Here is a 20,037-nt window from a genome sequence, read left to right on the forward strand (position 1 = left end):
TTTGTTCTGTCAAAAGCTTAGAAAAAATGGTCAAAGAATGTGATTTGACATTTTGGAAAGGAGATGTACATGTGTGTGTATATACACCTGATATGTATATAATGAGTGTAAAGCAAATGAAACATTAGAAAATTTTAGATTAAAAAATGGTATTCGATAATATCTTATTTAGTATTGTCTTGATGAAATAGTATGTCTTGGTGCACAATAGTTTTTTTATGTATCAGCATATAATGATAATTTTTGGAAATTGTATTAAAATAGTTAATAGAGATATTCTCCTTTTCATTTTAGGGACATATTAAATTGGCTAAATTTGGACTATATCACATGACAGCTCATGGTGATGATGTTGATTTTCCAATAGGGTAAGGACAAGTTTTCTTCTGTTTTGAATTCTCTTAACCTTGGTGATCTTTGATGATTCCTGTTTTGTTAATTATTTTTAAAATTGATTTTTTTCAGTTACCAAATCTTTAATAAAAATATTTCCAAATGCATTCATATACCAAGTCACTTAACTTCTGAAAGTTATACACACCTGGCATCAATCTTAGGTCTATTTTACTATGGTTTACATTGTACTCTCTCATAGCATTTTCCATTTGCAAGTATTAGTAAGTTGTTGTAAATGATTGAGTTAACATTACCAACTCTAGTTTTTTGCATATTGAGCTTTTATTTTTTATTTTATTTTTTAAAATTGATTTTTTTTTATTAGTTTTCTATTCTGAAAGTACAGGCAGTTTGGTACCATTATTAGGCTCATCTGTGACCTACCCCCTCCCCATTGGCCTCTCCTTGTTGAGGTATATGGGTCGTGCATTGTGGCGTTAGCCCACAGTTATTGGTATGATAAAAGTCTCTGTATATCATGACCCAACATGTGGCTCTGACATTCTTTCCACCCCCTCTTCTGCAAAATTTCCCTGAGATATGTTGGGTTCATTTTTGGTTTGCTTCAGTGATGAGGTGTTGGGGGCCTAAAATTGATTTTTGACATAGTAATACAGTAATACATCTTAATTTTTATGTACTTTGATAGAGAGTAGACAGTGAATTTTTTCCATTGTCACAAATTCCCTAATGTTGATCTTTCATTAAATTAGCATAAAGAATCACAAATTATTGACCTCCTATACTTTATCATTCTTCTTAATATAGTACATTTCATTCAGAATTAACTTAGGAAAAGAAATCAAAAATGATTCTTCATTTCTTAACTATGTGTATATCAAGAGACTGAGAAGCTTCACCTGTGATATATTTAGTGTAATAATTTATTTTGAAGTATATGTTTTCTAAAACCTAAATGCTATTTCTGTACAAGTTGAGTCTTTATGGATGTCATTAGTAATGGGATTAAATTCCATTCATAGAATTGTATGCTGGGATTTTAAAAGGTTATTTGATTCTGATAGACCTAAAGTCTATGCTGTCCTGCAAGAAATGAATAAAAATTGATTTCATATATTCAAGTATATGTTTTTTCTTATTTTATTTTTGGTTTTTGTTTGCTTGGGTTTTGTTTTTTTCCAGGTAGGGTCTTGCCCTAGCCCAGGCTGACATGGAATTCACTGTGTAGTCCATGATGGCCTCAAACTCACCATGATCTTCCTACCTCACCCTCTAGAGTGCTGGAATTAAGGACATGTGCCACCACACCAGCAAGTATGTGTTTGTGATAGACTATTTTGTGTTATATTTATTGTATTGTTTGTTTGAAACACCTTCATAATGTAATCCTTTACCTTAAAATTAACATTACATTTGAAATAGAGAGGTTACAAAAATAGTACAAAGAATTTCTGGATGCCCTTCTTCAGACTCTTTAAATGCTTACACTATTCGCACTCTCCTATTTTATCTGTGGCTATATTTTTTATATTTAATAATTTCTTAGTTATTTAACAGTAATTAGTACACATATTGGCTATTTTTTGCATGTGTATGTATGTATGTTTATGTGTGGTGCATGACTGTAGAGTACAGCAGTTGACATCGGGTGTCTTCCTTAGTCACTCTCTACCTTTTTTTGAGAAAGAGTATTACTGCCTGTAACCTAGAGCTCACCAATTCAGCTAGACAAGCAACCCTAGGGATCCTAGTGTTTCCAGCAGTGCCATCCTGCCAAGCTTTTACACAGGTGCTGAGGATCTGAACTGTGCTCCTCATGCTTACACAGAAAGCACTTTACTCCACCAAGCCATTTCCCAGGATCCCTTCCCTATATATTAGTTCCTTATCCCTAAATAATTTAGTTTATATTTCCTAAAATATATCATATTTTTTCACATATCAAAACAATGATCAAAATGAGGAGACCAAAATCAATCCATAATTGTTATATAACCTAGAACTGTTGTCACATTTATTATGTTTTGGGTGTGCTTACATATGTGGAGTCATTTATGTTTCCCTTTGGGCTTCCTGAAATCAGTTCTATCATACTATTGCAGGAAATCCTGACATGCACTCATGGCAAAGATTCTGAAGCACATCATTGCTTAAAAATTTAATTAGACTTTTGTAAAAGATTCATTGTCCTTTCGTCCTCATAACTTAAATTATAGATTTCCTGATTTTTTTCTGTTTTTGTTTTGAGACCAGGTCTCATTATATATGTTTGTAGCCTTGAACTTGCTGTGTAGTTCAGACTGGCCTGTAATTGACAACCTTCATGCTTCATCCTCTTTAATGCTGGAATTACAGGTGCATAGCATCATGCCCAGAAAATCTTAAGTGGATGAATTTTCTGTTTTGATGGCCTACTTATTAACTTATGAAAATTCATTATTGTAAAGTTTTGCATATCACAAACTTATAGGCAACTTATAATTTCATTTATCAATATGAAATGATATCAAGATAAGAAGTTTTTATTGAAAGAGAAAGCTTCTTGTGATTAGGCTAACTTCTTAGTCAAGTTCTAACTTCTTCCTCACATGTGGTAACTGCTTTTTTATGTGACTTTTAAGGACCTGCAGTAAAAGTAATTGTGACTACTACTGTTTTTCCCTTTTTAAAACTCAATTTGCATAAAAGAAATTATTAACATATATGTTAGTATATAACATCTAAATTATTAACATAAAAATTACTTTGTTTTGGATTTTATTTAAAGATGTTTTGAGATTTTGTGATATATAGACAAAAAAGTGATTTTTCCCAAAGCTTATCAAGCATTTTGAAGAAGTACAATAGTATTTAGAATGCTTTGATGAAATTGGCTTTGTGTTAGCGTTTGCTCTAGCTGCTTTGAACTCTTAGGCCAAAAGGGTCTTACTGGAAAGTATCAAAGCAAAATGTGAAACATTAGCCAGAAAAAATAAGTAAGTGATCAAACAGCTAAGGCATGAAAGAAAATATTTACATCAGAGAAAGCTTGCAGTTGATTCCAATGACAAATATTAAGGAACAATAAAGTAAAATATTACCATCTGTTTTAGAATGTTGCAAAGAATTAGACAGTCAGTGTTCATTCCAGTTAGCCAGTAGCTTGATACTTTGTTAAAACAGTCACTGATGAAAGCCATTTGTGTGTACCTCAGTAGTCATGTTCAAAGCAAAGTATGGTAGTTGTCATTGAGTGTCAAAATGCTACACTTAATGGAAGATTGTTGAATGAAGATGGGCTCCATTAAGTAACAATTGTATGACTTAATTGCCTTATTAATTCCCATCTTTAGAGAAAGTATTACGTCTGTGCTTCCTTCCATCAGAAGTTTTTTTTGTGTAATATAAATTTATGGGAACTACATTCATTTTCCATATGCAGATAAATTTAAATATCATTAGATAATGCGGAACATATATATTTTTATTAATTATGTACATAGTGTATATGCAGCCATGTTGGTACCATCGTTAGCCTCCTCCCTGTTCTCCCGCCTGTTAAGGGACCTTCCTCCTTGGGGAACATGGGTCGTGCATTGTGGAGACAGCCATCAGTTTTGGGGAAGAGGCAATGTCTCTGTACATAATGACCCAACTTGTGACTCTAACAGTCTTTTCACTGTATCTTCTGCAAATTTCCCTGAGCCAAGTTGGATTCATTTTAGGTCTACTTCAGTGATGAGGTCTTGGGAGCTTCTCTGTCTCTGGATATCTGGTTTGGTCGGTGTTTAATGTTCTTTGTGTCTATCTCCTTCACCCTTGTGCTGGTACAAGGTTTACCAAGAAAGCAGCACTCTTGCTCATTTCTCCAATTACTCTTGGTTTCACTTGGGGCCTGGTGAGGTGCGATGGGTTAATTCTCTCCTCAGGTCCTTTGTCCAGCTGAAAAAAAGAAGCAATTCTCCAATGGAGAGTGAAGTCAGCACTAGATAAATGAGATAACCATTATTATTTTAGAGAGAATTAAATAAGTGCAGGCCCTTTTGTAGCTCATGATGGGTGGGAGCTTGATAGTGGAGAGTGGACTGGTTTTTTGGATATGGTCCTGACTTGTTTCCCAGTTCCAGCTATAGGTTCTATTCCACTGAGTGGATCCATTAGCCAAATCAAGAGCAGTTAATTACCCACCATGGCTGCGTGCCACTATTGCACTTGTGTGAGCATCACGTCAGGTTGTTTGCTGCTGAGCAGCTTAGACCACAAGTTGCTTGGGCAGATGTTGGACCTTTTCCCCCACTTGCTCATGTAGCACCTCCTAGCACTAGATAAATTAATTGTCTGGGGACTGACTGTCTTCCAGATTCCAGCCAGGTCACTCCATGTTTTGTACCAACAGCATATGGTGTCTTCAGCAGTAGGGTCTTACCACTAACCTTTGCTGGGTCAAGTACTCTGACAAAAATCTGTCTTCTTTTGGAAAACCTTGTAGGTATCTCTGATCAACAGCTAATTGTAGATGTTAACCACATGCTGGTACTGGAAGTTAGAGGCCAATGCCAAGGGAAAAGAAGGAAGAAAAATATAGGTAATATAAAAGAGAAAGAGAGAAATAAAGAGAGAAACAGAAGATTAAGGTTAGTATTCATCATACCCTCTCCAGGCCTGTGATTCAGGTGTTCCCTCTTAGGACCTGATGAAGGTTCAACCTTTTTAGTCTGTTTTTCAGGATTTAGAATTTTATGGTACCATTTCCATTGGGTCAAGTTTTGTGCCCCCCCCCCCACCCTTACCCACTCTTCCTATCCCTCCCTCCATATGGTCTGGTCCTTGAGGTGCTTATTAGGTATGTCAGCATCTTGGGTAGATTCAGGTTAGGAGCCACAGATGAATGATACCATGTGACAATTATCTTTCTGTGACTAGGTGAGTTCGCTGAGAATGATCTGTTCCAGGATCAACCATTTTTCTTCAAATTTTATTGTGTCATTTTTCTTTACTGCTGTGTGGAATTCCATCATATATCTATACCACATCTTGGTTATCCATTAGTCTAATGATGGACATTTGGGTTGACTCCATCTCTTAGCTATAACGACTTGAGCAGCTATAAACATGGTTCAGCAAATATCTCTGAACTGAGATGTGGAGCTTTTAAGTTAAATGCCCAGTTAGAGAATAATTGGGTCTTTTGGTAACTCTATAGTCAACCTTTTTAGGAGTCTCCATATTGCTTTCCAAAGTGGTTGTACCATTTTATATTCCCACCAACAGTGAATGAGGGTTCCTATTTCTCCATATCCTTGCCAGCATTTGTTTTCATTTCATTTTTTAATGTTTACTATCCTTACTTGGGTAAGTTGGAATCTCATGGTGGTTTTAATTTGCATTTCCTTGATGATTAGGGATAGTAATTATTTTAAGTGTGTGTTTGCTGTTAGTGTTTCTTCCTCTGAAAACTCTCTGTCCAGTTCTCTGCCACATTTTGTGAGTGGGTTATTTGACTTTTTATTGTTTAGGTTTATGAGCTCTTTGTAGTTTCTAGAAAATAGGCCTCTGTCAGTTGAATAGCTGGGAAAAATTTTCTCCCATTCTGTGGCAAATCTATTGGCTCTGCTTATTGTAAGCTTGTCTATGAAAACAACTTTTCAGCTTCCTGACATCCCAGTGGTTGAGTGATTAAGTTCCTGAGCTCCTGGGGTTTTGTGAAGGAAGTCTTTTCCTATATCATGGAAAGTTCCTCCCATTTTTTTTTCTTCCAGTAGTAGCAGTTTCTGGTCTTATATTGAGGCCTTTAATCCATTTGGACTTGATTTTTGTGCATGGGGAGAAGTGTGGATCGAGTTTCATCTTCCTGTATATGGTTATCCAGTTTGTCCAGCACCATTTGTTGAAGATACTGTCTTTTTTCCAGCCTACATTGTTACGGCCTTTATCAAATATCAAGTGACTGTAGCACCCAAAGCCTGTTTTTATGCCAGTACCATGTTGTTTTTATTACTATGGCTTTGTAATATAGGTTCAGATCAAGTAAGGTGATGCCTCAGGAGGTGTTTCTTTTGCTGAGGATGTGCTTGTTTATCTGAGGCCTTCTGCCACTCTATATGAATTTTGAGGTTATTTTTTCTATCTTTGTGAAGAAAGATGCTGTGATTTTTATTCGTATTACATTAAATTTGTATATTCCTTTCGACTAGATTGCCATTTTCACAATGTTAATTCTGCCTATGCAGGAACATGGGAGGTCTTTCTATTTTGGCAAGTCCTCATCAATTTCTCTCTTGAGTATTTTTATGTTTTCACTGAATAGGTCTTTCACAGCCTTGCATAATGTTATTCCAAGGTATTTTTGTTGTTGTTGCTATTGATAATGGGAAAATGTTGCTTATTTCATTCCCTGTATCTTTGTCTTTTGCATATAGAAAGTCTGTTGATTTTTGTGCATTGATTTTGTATCCTGATACTTTGCTGTAGGAGTTAATCACCTTCAAGAGTTTTGAGATAGAGTCTCTCGGTCTCTTACGTATAGAACCATGTCATCTGGGAATGGGGCTAATTTAACTTCTTCCTTTCTAATTCATATCCCATTTTTTTCATTCTCCTGTCTCATTGTTTGAGCTAGGACTTCCAGTACTATGTTGAAGAGCAGAGGTGAGAATGGACACCCCTGTCTTGTCCCTGATCTCAATGAGAATTCTTTAAGTCTATCCCCATTAAATATTATTTGGGCTCTAGGAGCTTTATATATAACCTTTATTATGTTGAGATATAAACCATCCATGCCTATTCTCTCCAATGTTTTAATCATGAAGAATGTTGTATGTTGTCAAAGGCCTTTTCTGCATCTATCAAAATGATCATGTGGTTTTTGTGTTTAAGCTTATTTATGTGGTGTATTACATTGACAGATTTCCATATATTGAATGACCCCTGTGTTCCTTGTATAAAGCGTACTTGATTAAGGAAGATAATGCTTCTGATACATTGTTGAATTTGGTTTGCAAGGATTTTGTTCAGAATCTTTGCATCTGAGTTCATCAGGGAAATAGGCCTATAGTTTTCTTTTTTTGTGGCATCTCTGCCTGGTTTTGGTATCAGTGTGATAGTATTTTCAATGAAGGTGCTGGGGAGCTTTCCCTGTTCTCCAGTTGTGTGGCACAGTTTGAGAAAAAATGGTTTCAGTTCTTCCATGAAGGTTTGATAGAATTCAGCTGAGAAGCCATCTGGTCCTGGACTCTTCTTTTTTTTTTATTTTTTGTTTATTTTTACTTATTTATTTGAGAGTGACAGGCATAGAGAGAAAGAGGCAGAGAGAAAGAGAGAGAGAGAGAGGGAGAGAATGGGCGCGCCAGGGCCTCCAGCCATTGCAAACGAACTCCAGACGCGTGCACCCCCTTGTGCATCTGGCTAACGTGGGTCCTAGGGAATCGAGCCTCGAACTGGGGTCCTTAGGCTTCACAGGCAAGCGCTTAACTGCTAAGCCGTCTCTCCAACCCTTGGACTCTTCTTTTATGGGGAGGTTTTTGATTACATTTTCAATCTCAGTGGGTGTGATAGGTTTCTTTAGGAGATTAATCTGCTCTGGGTTTAGCTTTGGTAGGTGGTATGTGTCCAGGAATTTATCTGTTTCCTCCATATTTTCCATTTGTGTGGAGTAGAGATTTTTAAAATAAATCCTGATTATTCTCCCAATTTCACTCATGTCTGTTGTGATCTCTCCTTTTTCATTTATAATTTTGATAATTTAAAGCATCTCTTTTTTGTGGCCAGGAGTTTATCAATCTTGTTTATTTTTTCAAAGAACCAGCTCTTTGTTTCATCCATTTTCTTAATTATTTCCAATTCATTAATCTCTGCTCTGATCATAATTATTTCTTTCCATTTGGAGCTTTTTGGGTTGGATTCTTTTTGTTTTTCCAGTGCCTTTAGGTGGATGGATAGGTTACTGACTTGGGATCTCTCTGTCTTTGGTGTCCTATAAGTTTTGGTATGTTGTGTTCTAATTGGCAGTCATTCCTAGAAATTTTGCGATTTCATTTTTTATTCATTTATTGTTTAAAGGTGTGTTGTTCAGTTTCCAGGAGATGTTGGGATTCCTGGCCCATGTTTTGTTGTTAATTTCTAGCAATACAGCATTGTGATCTGATATCATGCAGGAAATTATGTCCATCTTCCTAAATAAATGGGAGGCAGGCTTTATGACCCAGTATATGTTCTATTTTAGAGAAGGTTCCATGGGCTGCTGAGAAAAATGTGTAATCTTTGGATTTGTGGTAGAATGTTCTGTAGACATCTGTTAGGTCTAATTGAGGTATGGTTTTGTTGAGCTCTCTCAGTTTCCTGTTAATTTTCTGTTTGGATGATCTCTGTATTGCTGATAATAGAGTATTGAAGTCCCTAACTATGATAGTGTTGGTGGTTATTTCTTTTTTGTTTTCAAGTAGGTTTTGTTTTATGAATTGTGGTGCACCTGTGTTTGGTGAATAAAGATTGATGATTATGATATCCTCCTGCTGGATCATTCCCTTCATAAGTAAGAAGTGGCCTTTGTCTTTTTTGATTACTTTTGGTTTGAAGTCTATTTTATCTAATATTCATATAGCTACATGGGCTTGTTTCTTATTTCCCTTTGCTTGGAATATCATTTTCCATCCTTTCACCCTGAGGAGGTGTCTTTCTTTAGTGATGAGGTGGTTTTCGTGAAGACAGCAAATTGAGGGGCCTAATTTTCTAATCCACCCTGTTAGCTCATGTCTCTTGATGGGTGAATTAAGACCATTAATGTTTAGGGTAATAACTGTGAGGTTTGATTTAATCTTTGCCATATTGTGGTGGTTTATGTGGCATGGTGTTTTCTTGGACTTTGTAGCTTATTGGGCCTTCTGTGAGTTTGGTTATTGTGATCTGCTTCTTGTAGGCACTGGAGGTTATTTGATTCTTCTGTGTGGAGAATTCCCTGAAGTACTCTTTGTAGGTTTGGCTTTGTGTTCATATAGTTGTAAGATGGAGTTTTATCATGGAAAGTTTTCTTTCACCACCTATTATGAAGGGTACTTTTTCTGAGTACAGTAGTTTGGGTTGGAAGCCATAAGTTCTTAGACTTTGCAGTGTTCCATTCCAGGCCTTTATGGCTTTCAGAATTTCCATTGAGAAATCTGGAATAATTCTCATGGGGTTACCTTTATATGTAATGTGTTGTTTCTCCCTACCTGCTTTTAGGACTTTCTCATTGGAATTAATGTTTAGAGTCTTAATGATAATATGTCTTGGAAAATTTCTCCTTTGGTCCAGTCTGTTTAGAGTTCTGTTAGATTCTTGAAACTTGATGGGTCTTTCTTCTGAGACAGTGGGAAAGTTTTCTTCCATACTTTTGTTGAATAAGTTCTCCATGCCTTTGACCTGAATTTCATCCCCTTCTGGCATTCCTCTTATCTGAGTGTTGGGTGTTTAAGGATATCCTTCTGTCATGTTCTGTTCACAGAAATTTTTGAACTTACTGAAACTTTTGGACTCACAAACTGTTTCTTCTCTTTTTTCTTCCAGTTCTGAGTTTCTGTCCTCCACATGGATGACTCTATTAGAGAGAGCTTCATTGAGTTTTGGGCTTGTTCAATTTGGATTGTATTTTCTACTGCTTTTGAATGTATAGTTTCCAACCCTCTGTTGAGTTCCCTTTTCACATCATTTTCTTATTTTCTTAATGCTTCTTAGAAATCAGTCTTGCATTTCTTTATGTCTTCGTTGAGCTTTAGCTGGTTATTGAGATCTTTTTTTTCTCTCTCTCTCTTTCAGATCATTTAACTATTTAACTGTCTCTGAAACCCTTCCTGGTTCTTTTCTATTAGGTATTATCTAGCGAGGACAGCATTCATGCAATTATTGGTCCTTTGTTTCTTTTCTGCAAGTTCTGCTATTTGCTTGGTCAGAGTTGCATAGCTTGTATCTTCATTTTGGGGTTCTGATCCTATTGTCTCTACTGTGTTTCGATTAGAGACATATATTATGGGACTAGGCCATCTAGTTGGATTTACTTGCATTGGTTTTTCATGTTATTCCTTTTGCACTGTGGTCTGCCCATCACAGTTTAGGAGTCTTCAGGAGGAAGCTGTAGACTACCTTTGAAGTGCCTCAGTGATTATTCCCTTTTCTTGGCTTTGACTAGGCTACTGATGGCAATGAGGCCTGCCTGCTCTGAGGAAGGAGCCCTGGTGAGGCTCCGTTGGAGCTCAGGGACCTGATTAGGGGGCTTGTTGTTCCGTGGTTCAGGGTTTGGGACTGCATGGTCAGGTGGCCTGCAGCTTGGCTGCCAAGAGGGTAGAATGGGAATGTGTGGTGGTTCTGCGATGCTAAGGGGTGAGGGGATGGGATAGTGGGTCCATTGGGACCATGTAGCAGGGGTTGTATGGGACTCCCTGGTCCTGTGACAAGGCAGGGCAGGGATATGGGACTGTTGTGGGTCAGGTGATGGGGGAGGGGATTGGCAGTGGTCCTGATGGAGTGCCAGGAAAGGAGAGGGAGGGCCTACTGGCCTGGGTCTGTGTAGCCTGCAGGAAGTACAGTTGGACCTGGTCAATTCAGGGTGGGCAGTGGGTGGGAAGGGGGTCCCCTGTGGCAGGAAAGCCTAGGGAGGTGGAAAGGGTAGCCTACTGGCCTGGGTCCATGGGAGTGGGGGGTTGTACTGCTGAGTGGGGTGGCATTGATGTGTGGAGCTCCCCAGTGGGAGTACCTAGGAAGTGAGGAACAAGGCTATCCTGCTGGCCTGGGTCCACTTTGACTGCAGTTAGTGCAGGAGAAGCCTGCATCTGGGACGGCAGCTAGGATGGCTGCTTGAAGGGATTAGGGACTGTTAGGCTACCGACAGCATGGGAATCAGTGGATTCCCTCCTTTGCTCCTCTGCACCCTCCTACTGGAGGTCTACTAGGATCTACAAACCCCTAAAAGCCCCAACGAACCCTAAAGGTCTTGCCTCTCCTTTACCATGAGGTGAGACATGGTTAGGTGGACTCCATCTTGACTGGAAGTCCCCATCAGAAGTTTTTGATGTAGTAACTTGCTAATACTTTTGCTTGCCTTGCATTACCAAACCATGTTTATTTTTTAATTAAAGATGTTGGAAATCAGAAATAAAAATTAACAGTTTGTTTTTTTGTTTTTTTTTTTAGCTAGATGGCTAGCAAGATAGATGATAAAGGTACAACATTGCATTTGTGTCACATGGTCCATTTTTATAGAATTTCTTTAAATATTTACCTATATTTATAATAGTTTTCTATGGTTGACATTAATACTTCAGTTTGCAAATGAAGATACTTGGATTTTACTGGAATTAGAGCATGAGTCTTGGGGCTGGGGATGGAGCTCAGTGGTAGAGCACTTGTCTATCATGTGCAGGGCATTTCCCAGTACCTCAACAAAAACTCAAAGAACACACTTATTATAATGTCCAGTTCTCTTTCCACTGGACTCTATCTGCTTTTAAAGACTTCCCATGTTCACTTAGAAGAACAGGATGATCATCTGAGGGTAAAATACTCTAATATAAATTTGTGTATGAGAAGAATATGTAAGTCAACTACAATAATATATTCACAGTAATACCATGTTATAATGAAAAATTATGTAAAACAAGATAGTCATTTGAATTTAAGTTACATTCCCAGATTTGTATTTTGTAATTTATAATTTACATAGAACAATATTAGTAAAGATAACATGAGGAGGTATCTATAGAAAAAGAAAGATAAATGGAAGTAACACTAGAGTGCCTAGTGTAAATTTTTTTTAATTAGTTTTGTATTCTGCAAGTACCAAGTTTGGTACCATTATTAGGCTCATCCGTGACCTACCCTTTCCCCATTGGCCCCTCCTTGTTGAGGTATATGGGTCGTGCATTGTGGAGTTAGTCCACAGTTATCGGTATGATAAATGTCTCTGCATGTCATGACCCAACATGTGGCTCTGACATTCTTTCCACCCCTACTTCTGCAAAATTTCCCTGAGCCATGTTGGGTTCATTTTTGGTCTGCTTCAATGATGAGCTATTGGGGGCCTCTGGGGCTCTGTATCTCTGATTTGGTAGGCATTGATTTTTCTTTGTGTTGGTCTCCTTGCCCCTCGTGCTGATATCCAGTGCATCAGGAAAACAGCACCCTTGCTTGTTTCACCAATTTTCCTTAGTTTCAGCCGGGGCCCTTTTGAGGTATGATGGGGTGGCTCTCTCCTTAGTATCTGCATCTATCTTAAAAAGAGAAGCAGATTCTCCAACGGTAGTGTAAATGTTTTAAACTGCTGTTCCAATACTTACATATATTTTGATGACAGTTCATATATGTAGCGATTATATAGATTTTATACATATTACAAGTACAGCAGATTTCTACTCATTTTCTTTTTACTTCTGAAGCTGTTCTGTTTAAATATATTTTATTTATTTATCTGTGTGAGAGAGGAAGAGGCAGAGAGAGAATGAACATGTCAGGTCCTCCAGCCATTGCAAATGAACTCCAGATACATATGTCCCTTATGCATCTGGCTTTCATGGGTCTTGGGGAATAGAACTGGGGTCCTTTGTCTTTGCCTTAACCCCTACACCATTTCTCTAGCCCTGAAGCTCTTCCCCCAACCCCCCCCCCAGTAGTGACATTATAATTTATCCATTACTAGTACATCTGTATATCTAATTTTCTTTTTTTTTTTTTAACTTTTGGTTTTTTTGAGGTAGGGGCTCGCATGTGCCTGGGCTGACCTGGAATTCACTATGAAGTTTCAGGATGGCCTTGAACTCATGGAAGTTCTCCTACCTCTGCCTCCCAAATGTTGGGATTAAAGGTGTGTGCCACCACACCTGGCATATGTGTAATTCTTAATGTTTACTTTTTAAATGTTTTTGTTCTAAAACTTGCTTTCTTTCTAGGAGTCCTGAGTTTTTATAACAGTGAGTAAATCCTTTGTGACCTGTTCCAAAAAGTCTTAAGCAAAGAATTTTTAATATGCTTCTCTGGTCAAAAATATTGCCACATTTTTGTAATTGTGTAGACTGTGCACTGTATAAAAGCTGATGGAAGGAAGCAAACAGGAGAAATACTGCATCTAAGCTCCTGCAGATTCCCTGCTCTCCTTTCATTTTTGATGCTGTAATGAATCTTAGTTTTGAGTTCTCCTACACAAACTCTTAGGACTGCAGTACAACATCTACTAAAGAGATGAGTAAAACACTTGGACAGGCAAATCACACCATTGTAAGCCCATGTGGCTAATAAACACAAGAACAAATGTCTCAGTGTCATTTATTTTCAAGGAAATGTAAAGTGAAACTGCCATAGTCTTTGGAAAGCACTTCCTGCCACATCGACAAATATTTTAAAAGTCTGTCAGACAGCCAGGGTTAGTGTAGAAGTAACCAGTAGTCATAATGCTGGTGGGTATATAAATTGGTACAACTTTGAAAAACTATTTTGCATGCTATCAAAATGGGAATTGCCCATACCCTATAGCCCATAAATTCAATTCTAGATTCTTATCTCTGGAAAATTTGTAGATATAAACCACACATAATATTCTGTGAATATAATTTATAACAGAAACTAAACTAACCAGTTTAAAAGCTGTTAATATTTGAAGGAATAAATAATGATATGCAAAAATGAAAATAAAAATTATTGATGCACAGCTGCATGCAAAGGTATAGATGATTAAAGTAAATATTGTTGGTTAAAAAGTAAAAGTATACATTTAGCCTAATTTGAGCAGTATAATGTTTGGAGGCATACCAAATAAAATGTTTATTTTTAGAGATATAAATATATATTCAAATATAAGAATAATTTTATGCTCTTCACTTAACTAACTATTCAGTAATGGGTGCTAATGGGAGCTTGTTGTTTGTGTCTCATTCATATTTAATAAATAGCCTTTTTAAAACTCTTTCACCATTTATTAAAACAGTTTAAAAAAAAACTTGCTATATCAGTGGTAGGAAGAAGTAGGTACCCTATATAGTGCTTCTGATGGTTTGAATATATGTACTCCATAAACTCATGTGCTTTCAATCCTTGGTTCCTAGCTGATGATACTTTGGGAAGTAGAGCCTTGCTGGAGAAGGTGTGTTTTTGGAGGCGAGCTTAGGGATGTTATAGCCAGCTCCACTTTGCTAGAGTTAGGCTTGTTCTCCTGCTGCTGTTGTCTACATGCTACTGGCAAGGAAGTGATGTTCAGCCTCTAATATACTACCTTTTCTCTACCATAATGAAGCTTATTCTCAAAACTGTAAACAAAAATAAAAAACTTTCCTCCCATTAGCTGCTTTTAGTCAGGTGCTTTATCCCACCAATAAGATGGTAACTATAGTTGTGCTGGTAAGAATACATATTGAATCAACCTCTCAGAGGAATCACTAGTGTGATATATCATAATTTATAAGGCATGATTTATGACCTTGAATGCTGCTTCTAACAATTTATTTTTTATCTATGCATATATTTTCAGAAATGAAATACTAACAATATAGTAATGTCATTGTTATTTATAACAGCAAAAGAATGGAACTTCCAAAATGTCCTTAATCCAAATTCAGTAAAATGCTGGGCATAATGCACATGCCTTTATTCCCAGTACCTGGGAGGCTGAGGTAGGAGGATCACTGTGAGTTCAAGGCCAGCCTAAGACAACATAATGAATTCCAGACCAGCCTGGGCTACAGGGAGACCCTACCTCAAAAATCCAAAAAATAAATACATTAATTAAGCGCATCAGTACAATGAAACCACATTGGCACTTTTCAAAAAAAATACTATTTTAAATGAATAATCTCTAAAACTATTTATGTGAAAAATTTGTATGGAGATGTCCAGTGTTCTACATGTGCAGCAGAGAAAGGTGTACTGTACCAGAAAAGGACACACAGATAGGAGACTTGTACTTTGTAATTTACATATTTATTTATTTATTTATTTATTTGAGGGAGACAGAGAGAGAGAGAGAAAGGTGTACTGTAAGAGAAAAGGGCACACAGACAGGAGAATTGTACTTTGTAATTTACATATTTATTTGAGAGAGAAAGAGAGAGAGAGAGAGAGAGGGTGTGCCAGGGCCTCCAGCTGCTGCAAATAAACTCCAAACACGTGTGCCCCCTCATGTATCTGATTAACATGGGTTCTGGTGAATGGAGCCTTGAGTCAGGGTCCTTAGACTTCATAGGCAAGCACTTAACCATTAAGCCATCTCTCTGGCCCTGTAATTTGCATATTTTTACAGCTTTGACCTTCCTCCTACTCAAAATAATACATACACACTTGAAAGGTAAAATGAAAAAACATCTCCATGTTAACAGAAGGCAGGCAGAAAAGTGTCTAGAAACTGGAGGACTGCTCTAAAGGTGATGTTACAGGAACAGAGGATAGCAAGAAAGGAGCAGGAACCTGAGCTAGAGGCATGATGGCTTTAAAGCACTTCAAGACTATGTACTCATACATTCAATTTGGATTCCTAGATGTAATGGCCCATTTTGGTGATTAGACTTCTTTCTTATAATAATTAATAGAGTTATATGATATTTTATAGGTATCTTATGCCAATAAATGTGAAAATATATTCCTGCTTCTTTTTATTGTAATCATTCATTATTTTTATATAACACATTGTAATCATTCATTATTCTGTATATCATCATAGATACCCATCATATCTGGCACCTGAAGTAATTGCACAGGGAATTTTCAAAAATACGGATCATGTGCCAAATGAAAAGCCATTACCTTCTGGCCCCAAATCAGATGTATGGTCTCTTGGAATAATTTTATTTGAACTTTGTGTGGTATGTATAAAGAAGTATTAAATTAATAAAAATAATTTTTGTTAGATTAGCCTTTTTAGAGAGGTTTGTTTAGTAATGAAATATTTTTCTATAAAAATGACTACATTTAATACCCATTCTCAGTTTGACCTTTTTAACATCCCATTTGATAATGAACTATATCTTTAGAAGTGTTATGCTGTTATATAATGTGAATTTTTATAAATGTAAATTTTACTAAATATCAGCATTACTTTAGTATTTATACTGATAACTTCCTAAGTATAAAATATGCAATTTTAGAAACAACATACATACTTCTGTGACTAGAGAAATGGCTTAGTTGGTAAAGTGCTTACCATGTAAGGATGAGGACCTGAGTTTAGATCTCCATCATTCCTGTAAAAGCTAGGCATGGTGACACTCACTGGTAAACCTAGCACTGGGAAAGTGGAGACAGAAGGATCCCCAGGACTTGTGGGCTAGCTAGTTGTTTTAGGATTCTCTAGAGAAACAGAAAACACACACACACACACACACACACACACACACACACTCACACTCACACAAATGGATAAAAACATCAAGGGTTGTGACTAAGTTAGCAGAATTCCTGGAGAGCTGCTGGTCTTCAGGCCATGTTAGAAGTCGAAAGAAGCTGGCTTCTGATATCAACAAAAGGTCAGGGTTGACGCACTCACAAGCAAGCAGCAAGACAAGCAGGAAAAAGCACTGCTTTTCCTTAGACGTCTTTATTCTGGAGCTGCTAGAAGGGCTGCCCACTCTGGGGAAGAGTCTTCCTCCCCCTACATTGAAGCCTTCGTCGCCAGCTAGCGGTGCTGTTGAATGGGAATTGGATAGTAAGGACACTAACTTTGACAGTCAATTAATTCACTGATGAGTTCATAGATGAATGGGCTCAGGTGCTGGGACCTAATTAGAGGAACTAGATTACTGACTTCAGGCCTTTTACTTCTTTGTGTGTGTCTTCCTTCCTTCTTGGCTGCCATAAGGGGAGCATCTTCCTCTAGTACATATTCCTGCAGCAGCTCTCCAGGAAACCCAGATTTGAATCCTCAGTACCCACATAAAGCCAGATGCACAAGGTGGTATATGTGTCTGGAGTTTGTTTCCAGTGGCTAGAAGCCCTGGCTTGCTCTAGAATGTGCTCTTGCTGTCTCTCTCATAAATAAATAAATAAATAAATAAATAAATAAATAAATAAATAAAAAATGTTTTAAAAATTAAGGTACATAGAAGCTATCCACTTTGTCATATATTAACAAGCAGTTGAGAGATACCTATTAATCAACCTCCAAGGCTGTATTATTAATTAACATATGAAGCTGCTTTGCAAAAATCTGATGTCTTGGGCTGGGGAGATGGCTTAGCGGTTAAGCGCTTGCCTGTGAAGCCTAAGGACCCCGGTTCGAGGCTCGGTTCCCCAGGTCCCACGTTAGCCAGATGCACAAGGGGCGCACGCGTCTGGAGTTCGTTTGCAGAGGCTGGAAGCCCTGGCGCGCCCATTCTCTCTTTCCCTCTATCTGTCTTTCTCTCTGTGTCTGTCACTCTCAAATAAATTAAAAAAAAAATCTGATGTCTTTATTGATATTATAGAGAAAAATCTTCAAACCTGAAAAGGAGATAAAAGATATTTTGCTTATAGAAATCAGAGTGATGTTACAACTTTTTTTCTAGAAGTATATAAACAAGAAAACAGTGAAACATTGCAAGCAGAGCTCTGAGAGAAAATAATTTTGAATTTTAAATTCTTTAACTTGCAGAATTATCATTCAAGACTGGGAAAGGATATATAGAATTGTGATAAACACAGTGAGAAAATTACTGTTAGGAGGAATAACATTAGTTAAAGCTGTAGGCCAGAATAGGTGAGACATGTCTAATGTACAGCCTATGAGCTAATTTAACTTCATGATAGCATATAGGCATGTGTATTCAAACAGAGTGGACAAAGACTAAGCTGGTGAAAAGATATATGGGAGCCATATCATAAAAGTGTTTTAAATGTGAAATTGAGATGTTTGCACCTAGTTATATAGGACTGAAGGACTACTATAAGTTTTAAAACAGGACATTGGGAGCCAGATATGGTGGTGCACGCTTTTAATTCCAGCACTGGAGTGGCAGAGTTAGGAAGATCACTGTAAATTAGAGGATACCCTGATATTGCATAGTCAATTCCAGGTCAGCCTAGGTTAGAGTGAAACTCTACCTTGGGGATGGGGGGAACAGAATATTCATGAAATCAATCCTATATTTTTAGATTAGTGATAACATTGTAAGAAAATGAGAGAGATCAACCACAACTTTTTTCCAATGTTCTCTCTTTTGTTATTTCTGATATAGAATGTATAATAATTTTGTCACCTCTTAAAAAGATTCAACATTTCCCTACATAAAATTAAGTTGTTTTCATAGGCTCCTCTTTCTAAGTCTGTTTAAAGGATCATATACATTTACCTTGTTTGTAATAAGAGAAACATACTACTCAACACTGATGAAGCATTTTCTGGTTATATAACCCAGAAGATTACCTATAGGGTATGTGCAACTAATTTTCAAATATTACAAATGAGAAAACTGAGGCATAAGGTGCTTAGTAAACTACCAGTTATATAACTGTATGATGATAGAAGAATCCAACTTGGTAAGCAATCATTCAACACATAATTTTTGATAATGTGTGTATTTGACTATAGACTTCATGTCAAGATTCTTCCAAAGGCAAACTACTAAGGAAACAAGAGTTTAATCTGTGTATCTTAAAAGTGGAGATACAACACTTTTAATTCCAGTTAATCAGGAGATTGAGACAAGAGAATCACAAATTAGAGGTCTTAGCAAGATACTGTCATAAAATTAGACTTTAGAATGGACGGGGAAGATAGCTCTGCCTAGCATGCTTATAGTTTTGGATTCATTCCCTCCTCAGCACCCAAAACATACAGACAGCATAAATACCCAACTGCTAAAGGGATACAGAAGATGACTAACTGAAATTACTGTGGGAGGAAGGATTGTCATGAAATATTTCAGAATGCAGGCAATACTACCTGATCACTGTACATGAGTGAGGATTCCTGTGGTAGCTTTTTCCTAGAGACATGATCTAGAATATCTCTAGGCATAAGCCATGTATAGGTCTGAAAAGAAAACTGCTTGACATCACAGTGGAATCTAATGATTCTTAGATATATGAGATTTAAATATGAAGTATTATCTAGCACTTTTTATAATGTTATTTTGCCAAAAACTTTATTAATGAAGTTGACTAAAATTCAGTAATACCTCTGGAAATAATTGGAAATACCTGATAAAAATGAATTTCAAGTTATGAGAAAAGATATATGTGGAGAAATAAAAGTTCTAAATATCAGCAAGAATTTCTCTTCTAATTTTATTTAGGGAAGAAAATTATTCCAGAGTTTGGATATTTCTGAAAGGCTAAAATTTTTGCTTACTTTGGGTAAGTATCATACAGTTGATTATCTCTCAAATATAAATATAATCTGTAGAAACTGTTAGCTGTTATCTATCTACTGAAGATGTGTTTTTGTAAAAGAGTGAAATGACTTTCTTCCTGTTTCTAATGATCAAGTAAACATCAAGAGGCCATCATAAAAATTTACCTTATGAAATATTATATAACAGTTTTCTTTATTTACTAAGATAGTTGACCCACAATGGAAATAGTCTTAGCTTCATGATTTAGCCAAGTAACTAACTTATATAATCAAGCTACTAGAATATAAAATTGTACTTCCCTGTAACTGTTTAAATTTAGACAACATTTTAACTATCTTTTTGTTTGTTTAATTGTCTAGTGAATAAAGTTCAGGAAGGATATTCATTTTTCTTTATAATTTATTTATATATGCATATATTTTAATGC

The 20,037-nt window shown here is 36.7% G+C and overlaps 1 protein-coding gene across 1 annotated transcript in view; it reads left to right on the forward strand.

Moving 5' to 3' along the window:
* The window catches only part of Tbck (TBC1 domain containing kinase), a 211,079-nt gene that overhangs the window by 45,528 nt on the left and 145,514 nt on the right, over nucleotides 1-20,037 (forward strand). The window contains exons 5-7 of the mRNA XM_004663001.3: nucleotides 295-368; nucleotides 16,004-16,145; nucleotides 19,551-19,611. Of these exons, the coding sequence (XP_004663058.2) occupies nucleotides 295-368; nucleotides 16,004-16,145; nucleotides 19,551-19,611 (277 nt within the window). The remainder of the gene's footprint in view (nucleotides 1-294; nucleotides 369-16,003; nucleotides 16,146-19,550; nucleotides 19,612-20,037) is intronic.

Source organism: Jaculus jaculus, chromosome 2, assembly GCF_020740685.1.
Source record: "Jaculus jaculus isolate mJacJac1 chromosome 2, mJacJac1.mat.Y.cur, whole genome shotgun sequence".
In the NCBI taxonomy this organism is placed as follows: domain Eukaryota; kingdom Metazoa; phylum Chordata; class Mammalia; order Rodentia; family Dipodidae; genus Jaculus; species Jaculus jaculus.